The 12,329-nt window shown below is 49.1% G+C and overlaps 1 protein-coding gene across 4 annotated transcripts in view; it reads right to left on the bottom strand.

Moving 5' to 3' along the window:
• GRIK4 (glutamate ionotropic receptor kainate type subunit 4) overlaps positions 1–12,329 on the bottom strand; it is a 431,410-nt gene that overhangs the window by 10,925 nt on the left and 408,156 nt on the right. For all 4 annotated transcript variants that reach the window (XM_045483193.1, XM_045483194.1, XM_045483196.1 and 1 more), the window contains 2 exons: positions 11,556–11,781; positions 7,522–7,650 (listed from right to left, as the gene is read on the bottom strand). In XM_045483193.1, coding sequence (XP_045339149.1) covers positions 7,522–7,650; positions 11,556–11,781 — 355 coding nt within the window. The remainder of the gene's footprint in view (positions 1–7,521; positions 7,651–11,555; positions 11,782–12,329) is intronic.

Below are 12,329 nucleotides of genomic sequence, written 5' to 3'. Positions count from 1 at the left end.
AGGGAGAGGCTTCCTCTGCAAGCATCTCTCTGAGACACTATCTAAACTCCCATATTCAGATTTCCCGTCTTGGCTCTCTCCAGAGAAACCAGAGAACCGGGATAATCAGGCTGGGCCCCCTGAGAAGAGACAGAGAGGATAACAGCCCCAGGATCCATCCCCCATCCACCCCTTACCCCCCTCTTGCTAAGATGTCTCACACTTTCATTCCCGCTGTGCCAGACAGCAAACTTCCTGCTCTCTAAGGATTTTGTGAGTCAATACCACTGGCCTCTTTTCCATCCTTGAAAGGGGACCCTGATTTTCACAGCCTGGTGGTGTATTTATGTTCCTTTGAAGCCCGATTGTGAGCCTGTGTTTTTCAAGATAAAGGTATTTAATTTCCTTGGAATTTACCGACTACCTTTTTGTCTGACAATTGTTCTGCAAAGCCTTCAGTAACTCAATCCCCTTGAATTGGGGTGCCGGCATTCTGTGAGTGGCTAACGAGATTTCTTTTTATAGGGGCGGAGTGAGAGAATAAACAGGTGTTGCTGAAAAGAAAAGGCAGAAGAAAATGCAAGAGCTTGGAATGAAGCCTGCTGCTTTTTGTAAATTCCCATGTAGCCTTCCACACGCTCCACCATTTCATTTTTTCAGCTGCAGATGAAGGCAGATGGTCACTGGGCCATAGGCAGGGAAAGAAATTGGGGAGATAAAGCGAAGGGGTAATGTTGTGGTTGCCACCAGAGCCAAGGGAGGCCTGGGAAAAAGACTCAGGAGCAGTGGCCCCATCCCAATGTTAGGGTTCTTCTCCGAAATTTGGCAGCGCCGTTTGAACTGTAATATTGGATTAGAAGCAGGGTAGCACCAGATCCTTTTCTTTGAAATTGCTCGCATTTTAATAGGATGATGAAGTAGAGACGGATTACATCGCTACTGCACGCTGCCTGCTACCTTCTGCAGATCGTCCTCGACTTACGACGGCGTCACGTCCCCGGTAAAAACCCATTGTAAGTTGAAAGTATCGTTAAGTGGAAAGTGCATTTAATACACCTAACCTACCCAACGGGATGCCTTAGCCTAGCCTACCTGAGACGGGCTCAGGACGTTAGCCTATGGTTGGGCAACATCATCTCACACAAAGCCTGTTTTGTAACAAAGTGTTGACCAAGGTGAAAACTAGAACGACTGAACGGGCACCGGCGGGTGGTCGGTGTATCGACTGCTGACCGGGGTGATCTCGGGGTGACGGGGAGCTGCTGTCCAGCGTCACAGGAGAGGAATCACCCCGTATATCGCTAGCCTGGGAAAAGATCCAAATTCAAACTTCCAAGCACGCGGTACATTAAAACGTGTATAGCTTACGCACCATCGTAAAATCGAAACATTGTCAAACCATCGTAAGTCAGGGACCGTCTGTACTTGAAAGCAAAGTGCCCACAGCCACTGTCAGCTTCAGAAGTCTCCGCAAAAAGGACCTTCTTCACAGTTCACTTCATTGCCGTCCCTGTCTTGCGTGCTCCACGTTCTCCCCCTTCCCTTAGGCACACGTGAGAGCCCACTGACTCACATCACGAAAAGAAAGATCACCTACGAGCTACTCTGGAAAGCAAATTAAAGCGACTGCCCTTTGTTCAGTCTGAGACACAAGGGGAAAAAAAAATGTTCCTGTGACTCCACTCCGGGCAACCACTTAAAGACTTAAAGGAAGAGATCCTTCGGGTTACACGGGTCCTGTTCTTCTGCCGCAGGAGGGGCTCCCTTGAGCAGTAGCTTATATTCCATAAGTCCGATGGCTAATTTGCCAGAGAGAGGCCAAGCAATGCAGTGGTGCCTTCCGTTCCAGGCTGGTGCTTCTTGCTTGGCTTGGAGGAGGTCACACAGACTTTCGCTTGGCTTAGGAAGCCTTGTCGCCTCACTGAGTAACGTTTGTCTGGGTTTCAGCCATGGCAGAAATGGGGCCGCTGCATTAAACGGGCACTAGCTGCCGTGGCTGGGAAGGGAGCCGAAGCCCCAGCTCTTATGATGATTTGCACCGCGTCTCCCAGACAGCACCCTTTGGACAAGACTGCGTATTAATACAGCTCACATCCTTTTCTTCCAAAGGACGGCGGCACAGAAGCAAGTTAACCCCGGCCAGTTGATAGAACCCTAGCATCTTCTGGGGCATTTGGGTCCCGGGCAGGAGGACTTGTGTTATTTATTTCTCCTTTTCATCTGTTCCATTCTCTTCTCTGTGCCAGAGAACATTTGGTCCCCAAGTGCAGCTGGGAGCCTCCTGTCACTATGTCCTACCTTCCCTGGGAGCCCGATCTCCCTGTGTGCCTCCCTTCTCCAACCCTCCTGAACTCTGCTGTCAGATCGGTCCTCCTCAACCTCTGTGGACTGGGGAAGGATTTCCAAAGCCAGTCACTCGGCAAAAATTCTAACGTAGGTTTTCTCTAAGTTACCGAATGTCTACCTCAAGCCCCCATTTCCACCTGATTGCCACAAATGTAGATTTCTCCGTCATTCCAGGTTTAAATTTAGCTAAAGGCAGTGTTGTCTCTGTTCCCGCTTCACCCCGGATATATTTCAGGTCTGAGGATAAGAAGGAGGTGATGTGCCATGGGGGTGGGTTTAGGTATCTGGTCTTAACGCAGGATTCCACTTAGATTTCTAGTATCTTTGGAGCCTAGGAAAATGCAAGCCTGCCACAGGACCCTCCCTGCCCTAGGTCCCCATGTCCCATCCCTCATGCCCCTTCCTCACTGTGGCATGACACATATTTCTGGGGCTTTCCAAACTCCAGAAGTAAGCAAAAGTCTCTTTACCTCTTAGAATCCCCAACTAATTCCATCTACTACTGTCTTGTGTCCCAGCAGGGCACAAGGCTCCTTCTCAGGGACCCTCCCGATTCTAAAATATCCTTTTCCTGCTCAGAAGCTCGCTGTCCCGGCCAGGGTGTTTTCTGTCTGGTTTGCAGACTGGGTGGCCTGGGTTTTCTATTATTTTTCCACTCTCTAACTTCATGCCAAGCTTCCTTTAGTTATTAGCCTTCTGTATTGCAAAATATTCTTCTGGCAAATCAAAAACCTTGACTTCCAAGAACAGTGTCTCTGCCGAGTTGCAAGAACTGTTGGAACTTAAGGCAATGACTGTCCCCTGAGACCACGTATGCCACCGAGAGCTCAGAATTCCACCCCACAGCACCTGCTTTTCTCATGCCACATCTTACCCCGGCACCTCTGAGATCCGTAACTAACACTCTCAAACCCAGTCCAGTGTGCTATCGGCGTGCCAAGGCATAAGCAATGCTCAGGATGTTTATGGGGCATCGCCCTGGAACACTAATTTCACTCAGAGTTGAGGTACAAAAAGCATTTTTACATGAAATAAACGTGCCTATGTTTTGTGGTAAGTTGCAGAATTCCTGTATGTTTTTTGGATAAAACACAGGACTCGGGATATTCCAAGCATGGTGAGCCGTTTTAGACTATGGCCCCAGCCCCCCGGAGTGTTATGTTCAGTCTCTGCTGCTACCAATTCCTTCCATGGAAAATCCTGGGACATGCTGGTGTGCAGTCCAAATGCCTTTATCTAGTTTTCAATGCTCTCTTAACTCCAACCCCATCTTACTTATCGAAACCAACTTCTGAGTGTGGTGACTGTGCTCTACAACATTCCGAAAGCAGTGACTCCTGATAGATGCTGCAAGGTTCAGGCCAAATGTCCCTAAAGCCTTCCCTGACCATTGCTCAGAATTAATCACTTCCTCCCCTGGGCTTCATAAACACTTTTTTTTTTTTTTTTTTTATAGTTCTCATAAAGCATTCCTACAGTGCAACCATTAGAGTGATCATCTGTGCCTCTCTCTAGGTTTCAAACCTCTTGAGGACAGGGCCATGTCTTACTCCTTTTCATAATCTCAGAGCCTAGCACAGTGCCTGATGTGCCGCGGTTTACGATGTGTGTTGGATGCAGTGGAGGCTATGTGAACACTTTCTATGCCGACACCTGGGGTGTCAAGGTTCCTGTTTGGGGAGCCAACAGACATAGGAAGTGGTACCAGTCTGGAGGTCCATGAGATGATTGCCCACCCATTCATTCATTCATTCACTCATATTCACTCATTCACTCATATTCATTTATTCATATTCATTCATATTCATTCATATTCATTCATTCATTCATTGTTCATCCTTTCATCAAATACTGATGTCAGATGATCATGCTGGTCACTGAGATACAAAAATAAATAAGACACAGTCCCTGCCTTTGAGTTTTTCATACTCCATGGGGGACAAATGTCAATGGAGACAAAATAGATGTCACAAGTGTTGATTTTAGAAGAGCTACCTAGCCTCGAGGAGCACAGCCACACTTGTGGCTGTGGACACTGTTCAGACCTCTCACTGTGCCTTAATTGCTCCCTTAGGCCTAGATTTTGGGATAAAATTAGTTCTCATTTCCTTTGTGACAGTCGGTTTTGTGGAGGGTTTAACACGATTTGTGTCATTCGCTCTTCACAATAGCCCCGGGAAGTGACATTATTATTATCATCCCTATTTTCTAGAGAAGGAAACTGAGGCTCAAAGATGTCTCATAGTGATTATAACGAGGCCTTTTATGGAGCGGAGTCCATTTGACCCAATGTCCATGATCCTGAACCCTTATGAAAACTGCCTGAGGGAAGAGACCTAGCCTCGTGCAGACAGTAGAACCAACAGGTAAGCAGGAGAGTAGAAGTCTGATGAGCTTTTACTCATCAGAAGGAGGGCTGGGGAAAGTCCACTAGACTTTAGGTAATACCTAGAGAGGGAGAGAGATGATCCGGACTGGGGACTGTGAGTGACAACTCTAAGGCACCCAGATCCTGTGTCATCATTCCTATACTTGCCAATTTTGCTGCCTTCCAACTGTTCCTCTGTAGGATTAGCAGGATGCATAAATAAACACAAACAAAGAAACAGGTGCACAAAACGGAAGGACCGGTGGCTGAGTTCAGGGGTCAGGGATGAAAAGGGAAACTGGAGACATGGGGTCAGCTCAGCAGTGAGCCTCAAGGGGACATGTGGATCAAATGGGGTCAGGTTTAAAAAGGCAGGGGAGCTGGGGAAGCCTGCAACTAACTAGTGGGAAGCAGGAGGGGAGGGAGATCTGGAGTTGGAAGAGCCAGTACAGGCCTGGGTGGCAGGGGAGCGGGGGGTGCGGGGGTCCCCGCACTGCTCTGAGCCCTTGCTCCTGGCCACCTCCCATTGTGTTCTAGCCTCCCTCATCGAGAGTGTCTCTGCGTTAACCCGTAAGTTTGGTTGGCTGCTCAGAGGCAGGAAGGACTGGACCCAGGGGACAGCTCTGGGTCTGAAGGTTGCTCAGGGAAGTCACTGAGGCACCATTTCATTGGTTGCTTTACTAACGTGACCAAGGAGAACAAGGGCACTGGTAGCTTTGGACGACTAGCAGCCGGCGGCTTTAATCACACATCTCACAAATATGTATTGGGTACCTACTATGTGCCAGGCTCTGTAGGGGGCGCTAGGGACACAGAAACAAACAAGACTGGGTCCACATCTAAGGTGCCGTCTACCAAGCAGAGGAGATTGAGAGCTGCAATGCAGAGTGTTGAGTTCTCTGTCCAAAGTCACAGAAGCGCCCAACCCCCTGTGGGAGGTAGGGGGTGGAGGGGGACCGAGGGCTTCCAGGAAGAGACATATCTGGACATTTCTCCGGTTTCCCTCATCAGGCAGGGGAAGAACTCAAAATCTTTCTGCTCTGGGTCCCAGATCTACCTCTCTGTTTCTATTTCACAGTACTCCAGATCAAAAGCCACGACGGTTTCCCTCCATCTGCTTGGTAAGACAGGGCCCTTCGCTACCACTCTGAAGTTCATTGTGACCACAGAACAACATTGGCATAAGTTAGCTTATCAGGGATCTCCTTTTATTTTGACTATTCCAAGCCCAGACCTCTTTAGGTTATTTTCAGTCCATGTGTCTTTGGATGGGGAGGGGGTGGTGCAGGAGCATTTTGCTACCCTGTCTTCCCTAAGGACAGACCCACTGTCCACGTCAGAGCTACTCGTGGGACTCTGGCTCTGTTCCACGTGCAGCACACAGAGCCCTCACCCACAGCACAAATGTCAGCTGCTGCGTCTCTCCTCGGGGTGCTTATTGCCTGCAGTACCCCCTCCGCCCCTCCCTCCCTGGTCGGGTCCTGAGTCTCTTCAACACCTACTTCATTCTATCAAATCCACCAAAGTTTCCGGAAACTTCTCTCTGTACCACCCTCCTTTCTTTCTTCCTTTTTTTCTTCTGAACAGAGTTATGGCCTCCTCCCCACTTGATCTTTGGGGCGTGGAGAGCCAAGACATGTGTGGTCTCAGTGGGTTCCTGTGAGGGGAGGGGCAGAGTGTCTAAATTACAAAGGGCCTGCCCCCCTAGGTCCATATTCCTGAGCTCTTTCCTTGCAGGAGAGAGATCCACAGACAGACACTTGGAAACACAAAGTCACTCATTCACTGTCTCATCACGGATAATCATTCACTCTGAGCAGAGATGGAAGCGCATGGTGTTATTCATTTTATTCCTGAGCTGCCTTCCTGGGGGACAGCGTGTAGAGGTAAATTTGTTGCATATTTTAGCAAGGCTGCAGGAGATTGCGAGGGTGACCATAGGATTTATTGCCTCAACCAGGACACTGTGAGACTTAAAGGGAGTTCTAAAGATAACCAAGAGGCATTAACTGACCTATAACAGATGTAGCATGGGACTATCCTGGGCAACCCCCCTACAAAATCTCCCGGGTGCTCAGGGACCCTCAAACTCCTCAACCACACATATCAGTCAGCGACTGCTTTCTATCCAGCGTGATTTAAATTTCATTCATTCATTCATTCATTCATTCATTCATTCAAATATCCACCTGCCAGGCCCTGTGGACCACCCTATGAAGAAGACAGTCCTTAGAGGTGGACAGTAAACAAAGAAATGAATAGAGAACAGAATATGAGGGAGTGATGAGGTCTGAAAAGAAAACCAAAGCAGAGCTCACGTGAGGGGAGGGATGTGTGGGGAGGGGAGGGAAGACCTCTCTCGGGGACCCTCCCCAGGGAGGCCAGGAGGAAGCCACGGAAGGCTTGTGTTTTATTCTGAGAAGGGAAGGTTTGTGCAGGGGAATGCTGGGATTTCCTTGCATCATGAAGAGACTCACTCTGATTGCTGGTGGAGAAGATGCTGTCGAGGGGCAAGAATGGGAAAGGGAGACCAGCAGTCGATGGTGGAGAGGTGAGGGGGGCACGGGCCAGGGTAGGAGCTGGCTGCACTCGGGAAGCATGGTAAAGATGGCGTCTCTGGGACTAGCGAGCCGATGGGCACTGGATGCCTCCAACCAGCCCAGACTCTGGGCCAGGACTGGCCCTCAGCCCAGCCCAGCCCAGCCCTCCGTAGCTTGCAAGGCTTGTTGTCCGTGTGTTCCAGCAATCATCAGCTGGACTTCGGACACCAGAAACAAGGGACAAGCGCTCCTCTAGAACAGGAGGGGGAAGCCGCTGAACGCACTCACCTTTGGCTCTGTGATCTTCCTCCTTGGGGCACTTGCCGCCTTCCCACCATTTACGCTTCAGAATTTCTAGGCGGTTGTTCTCCTGCAGCTGGAGAATGGCCAGGTCGAACTCATCCCGGAAAACCGAACCTGTGGGGTCACAGGAGAGCCCAGAACACAGGGCGTGAGTGCCCTCTCAGGCATCACTCTGCTCCTTTCCCCAGTAGACCTCCTTACCAGTTTTCCTACCTAACATCAGGAGAAGAGAAACAGAGGTGGTGGGGGTCCCTGCAGGAGCATGGCTCTCCCCTCTGCTTGTTCTGAGGACCCTCCGTGCAGAGGAGGGAGTTCTGGCTTCATGCAGGGCACTTGGGCCTTCCTACTTTCCTTCTCTCTATGCTGACTGGCCTGTTCAGCCCATGGCCAAGAACCCAGTGTGGGTCAAGTGGAAGCTTTTCAGACAGCATTGTGGCCCTATTCACCCACCACTTTCTACTAAGGTTACCCAGCCTGCCCACTGACACTCAGGAAGCTGGCTGCAAGGCTTCCCGTCTGCCTCCTCCGGGTGGGAAATCTGTGCCATAAACCTCTCCCTTGGTCAGTTGCCTGTCTTCTACTTTACCTACATTAATTTCTCAGGCACTTGCAACTCTTGCTACATTACCCCTGACAACTGTTTACCCAGAGCAGCCTCCAGTGAGAGAAGCATCACCCCAGAGTGTGACGGAAGCCACCTCTCAGCTGTGTGCAGAATCCGGTCACCAGCCACCCCAAACTTCCCACCTGCCTGCTGAGTGGCCGACAAGCCCCCGTCCCCATCCATCACTCTGTGCACACCGCTCCTCCCTCTGTCCTCAAACAGAAGGCTTCTGTTCAGTGCAATTCCTTTTTAATTTTTCTAATGGAATATGGTCAAGGAGCTTTGGTTCTGGAATTTAGCTTTAATCACAAAAATAGGCTTAAATGAGACCGTGGAAAGCTCAATGTCCCAGCACAAGCTGAGGCCGGAGATCATAGAGAAAAGGCTGCCAAGAGGCTGGAAACCAACTAAGCTGCTCAGTTTTCTTGCTCAAGCTCTGTGAAGGCCTGATGTGGACAGAGGCCTCGGGGCGGGGGGTGGTGGGGGAGGGCTATGATGAAGGATGGAGGCAAAAGCTCAGAACACGTAGGTTTGTGCTCTCAAACCGTCACAGGCACGGGAATGACCTGGGGATCTGACTGACCCGCCGACTCTCATTCTGTGGGTCTGGGGTGGGGCCTGAGATTGCGCATTTCTAACAAGCTCCAAGGGGATGCCCCGCTGCTGGGCCACAGACCTCGCTTTGACAGGCAAGGAACTAGATCAGCTCCCAGATCTCTTTGGACTCTGACAGCCCATGACACCACAGATGGAACCTTCCCTACTGGAGATACAACCATGCTTGGGCAGGTAAACCCCAAGCCCGCAGCACAGAACACGTCTATGCAACTTATGTGGGCAAGCATCGAGAGCGCCCACGTATAGTAGGTACTTAACACACTCGTGCAGTGGATGACTACTCGAACTAACAGATGGTGCTAGGTGGTGAGACTAATGAACATTCCAGGTTTACAGACGACTGTCCAGCCCAGCCAGGCATTTCTAGCATTTCCAACCCAACCTCAGTGGCACACCAGGGGCCTTGAGAAAGGATTATTCTGTTTATTCCACATTTGCCTACTTTGCTCCTAAACCACTTGACTAATTGTCCATCTCATTCCTTGTACTGTTTCTCTTCATTTCCCTCGGTCCCACCACATTGCTTATTCTCTGGTTATGCCCTTACCTCCCGCGTAAGAATGACACACATGCTTTCTTGGACGTGACCTCAACTCAGATAAGTTCTGGCTCATCAGTGGGTGGTGTGGTGCCCTTCTCAGCCTGATCTGAGAACCCGGACAAGCCCGTACCTCACTTCCCCACCTATCCCGTCTTGTCGAGCTGGTGGGACCCCTCCGGCAACATGGTCCAGTAAGCGAAGCACTGAATTTGGAGACAGGCTCAAACCCAGCTCCTCTACTGACTCTGTGACCCTGGACAAGAAACTTGCCAGCTCTGAATCTCAGTTCTCTCCTCTAGAGTGGGAAGGACCACATCTAACTCACAGGTGGGATGACGTGTGAAAATAGCATCACGTTAGGGGCGCTTGGGTGGCTCAGTCGGTTAAGCATCCGACGTCAGCTCAGGTCATGATTTCAAGGTTTGTGAGTTCAAGTCCCACATCGGGCTCTGTGCTGGCAACTCAAGAGCCTGGAGCCTGCTTTAGATTCTGTGTCTCCCTCAATCTCTGCCCCTGTCCTGCTCACACTCTGTCTCTCTCAAGAAGTCAATAAACATTAAAAATAATAATAATAAAAAGAAAAAGAAAAAAGAAAATAGCATCACATCAGACATAGAATAAATGCATTTCCTTCCCTTTTTCCTTCGTCATTGATAAAAATTTCTAGAGTTGGTCCGCTTTAGGTCAACTCTCTAATAGGTGTGTTCCACGAAAACTTTGGAAGCATTTGACATTTCAGTTAAATTTCTTAAACTGCTGGAGTATTATCAAGGTGCATCATACATTTGTTTTGTGGTTTACTCCACCATCTTGAAATAAAATGTAAGCCAATACATTTCTCAAAGGGGCTCGTAATTTGCATATTAATGAACATCAATGAAATATGATGGTAAGAAGGGAGTACATGGGTTTTCAAGGGCCCCGAGTGAGGCGTCTAGTTTATAGAATTCGTAGTATCAGAATTCACAGAGTTCGAAGATGAACCGTATCATTGCCTACGGTCACTGGTTTAGTTTCTGATCAGTGTTTAAGGAGTCATCTGCTTTTATCAAATAACACAAGGGACTATGGAAAAAATGGGGAGGGCACCAGTGTTCCTCCTGAACAGGCTAAGTATGAGACACTGTAGTAAGGCACTTGACTGGATTATTAGGCTTATCCCTCAGTTGCCCCAGTTTACAGAATAACTGAGATTCAGAGAGCTTAAATAACCTATCTGAGGTCCCACAGGCCGGAGCCAGGTGCATTCCCAGGTCTGCCTGACTCCAAAACCATGCTTTTCACACTCCACAGGTATATAGTGAAGCCTACAGAGTTCTGAGTTAGGTAAAGATCAAGAGAAGGCATATGTAAGGTAACAGCAAAGTTGTGTATACTGTATGTTGATCTCCCCACATTGGTCTGATGGCCTCAGTTCCTGCCTTTCCCTCTGCTGTCTTGTACAGGACAACCTCCTATAAGAAGAGTGTTGGGCGAGGACAGCCCTATACAGCATGGCTTTCAGCGGTAGGTGGGGGAAGGGTCCATGTCCCAAGCATCTGGGGAACATTTTCAGATTCTCTCTTCAATCCAAAAAGCCGGTCAACGTGTTCCCTCTCATCTTCCGGTTGAGGTACTATCAAGGTGTGAACATCCTTTAGAAAACACAGCTGGGATACCTTTCTGGAAGCCAGACATCCCTACCTTGGTATAAAACACTGGAAGGTACACAGCTAAATACAGAGTTCCACTACCTATTCTCAATTACCTACGCTGATTTGGAGTAGATGGGTCCACGAGACCCACAAATGATTTGGAAGCTACCCCATCTATCATGTCAGTCTCCTTCTGTAATGAGCCTTTCACCAGGGACACTAGCAGCAAAATTCATGGAGCTTCACCATTTCTTCCTTCTCCTTCCCACTGCTAGTAGAGAGACCATCAAAAGGGATATGGCCAAAGGGCAGGAAGCAGGAGGAGGGAGAACAAAAGCCCTAAAGAATCCACCGAGGGCATCAACCTGCCCTTTAGTATTAATCAACTACTAACAAATCGATAGCTAGCCCTTCAATAACTAAAGATTGAGAACTGATCACTGATTAGTGGAAGTATGGGGGTTTGCTTATTATTTTTTTAACCTGGAAAATGCCCACCTAAAGTTCCTGTTAAGTGGTTCTAGAACGGGGTTGTCAAATTCAATGTTGCATTCCGTGGTCCTAGCTACTCTGACCCTGCCTGGATGGAGCTACCCAAAGAGGCTGGTCCTCTCCTGCATACCGACTGGCATGCCAATCCCATAGCCCTTGGTGTCCAGCAGGCCCCCAATCTGAGTGAGGTTGCAGTTTCGCTGCCGGTAGTACTCATTCATGGTAGATTCCAGAAGGAAGGCGTAGTTGGAATTCAACACCCTGGCGATCCCCTCCTCTGTGCTCTTCACAAACACACTTGGCTGCTTAGAATACATGTAATTCCACATGCGCTGGTAGGTCTGATAGCGGGAATTCTGGGAAAAGAACACACGGAAGCAGGCTTAGGAAAAGAGGAAGGAAATCTCGGGCACGTTGTCAGCGTGGAGCCTGATGTGGGGCTCGCGCTCACTAACTGGGAGATCATGACCTGAGCCAAAATCCAGAGTTGGACACTCGACCAACTGAGCCACCCAGTCACCCCAGGAAATGGTGGTTTTAAAAGGGAGGGAATCAAAGTAGACCTTAAAATCCTGGCCCCTTTATTACTCAACCCCCTCACTATATTCAATAATCTTTTCCCTTTTCATCTCTCAACTGCCACCGCATCACGGCAGGAGGCGGGGATTGTGCCTACGATAAACTTTTACAGAAAAGCAAGGAAAGAACAGGGTCCTAAGGCACTATAAACTCTGTCTACTGGTTTGATCACTGGTTTTGCCCCATCTACCCTTGAGAGGTCTACCACTGCCAACCTCCATGTTCTGATAGAATTAAGAACGGAAATTCTGGAACTATCCTTTGCTGTCCTGCAGGCTGGAGGTGGTGGATTCAGGTTCATCAGGACGTCTAAAGACACCATCTG

Source organism: Leopardus geoffroyi, chromosome D1, assembly GCF_018350155.1.
Source record: "Leopardus geoffroyi isolate Oge1 chromosome D1, O.geoffroyi_Oge1_pat1.0, whole genome shotgun sequence".
Taxonomy (NCBI): domain Eukaryota; kingdom Metazoa; phylum Chordata; class Mammalia; order Carnivora; family Felidae; genus Leopardus; species Leopardus geoffroyi.
Note: the sequence above shows the minus strand (reverse complement) of the source record. Positions and strands in the feature narration are given on the sequence as shown.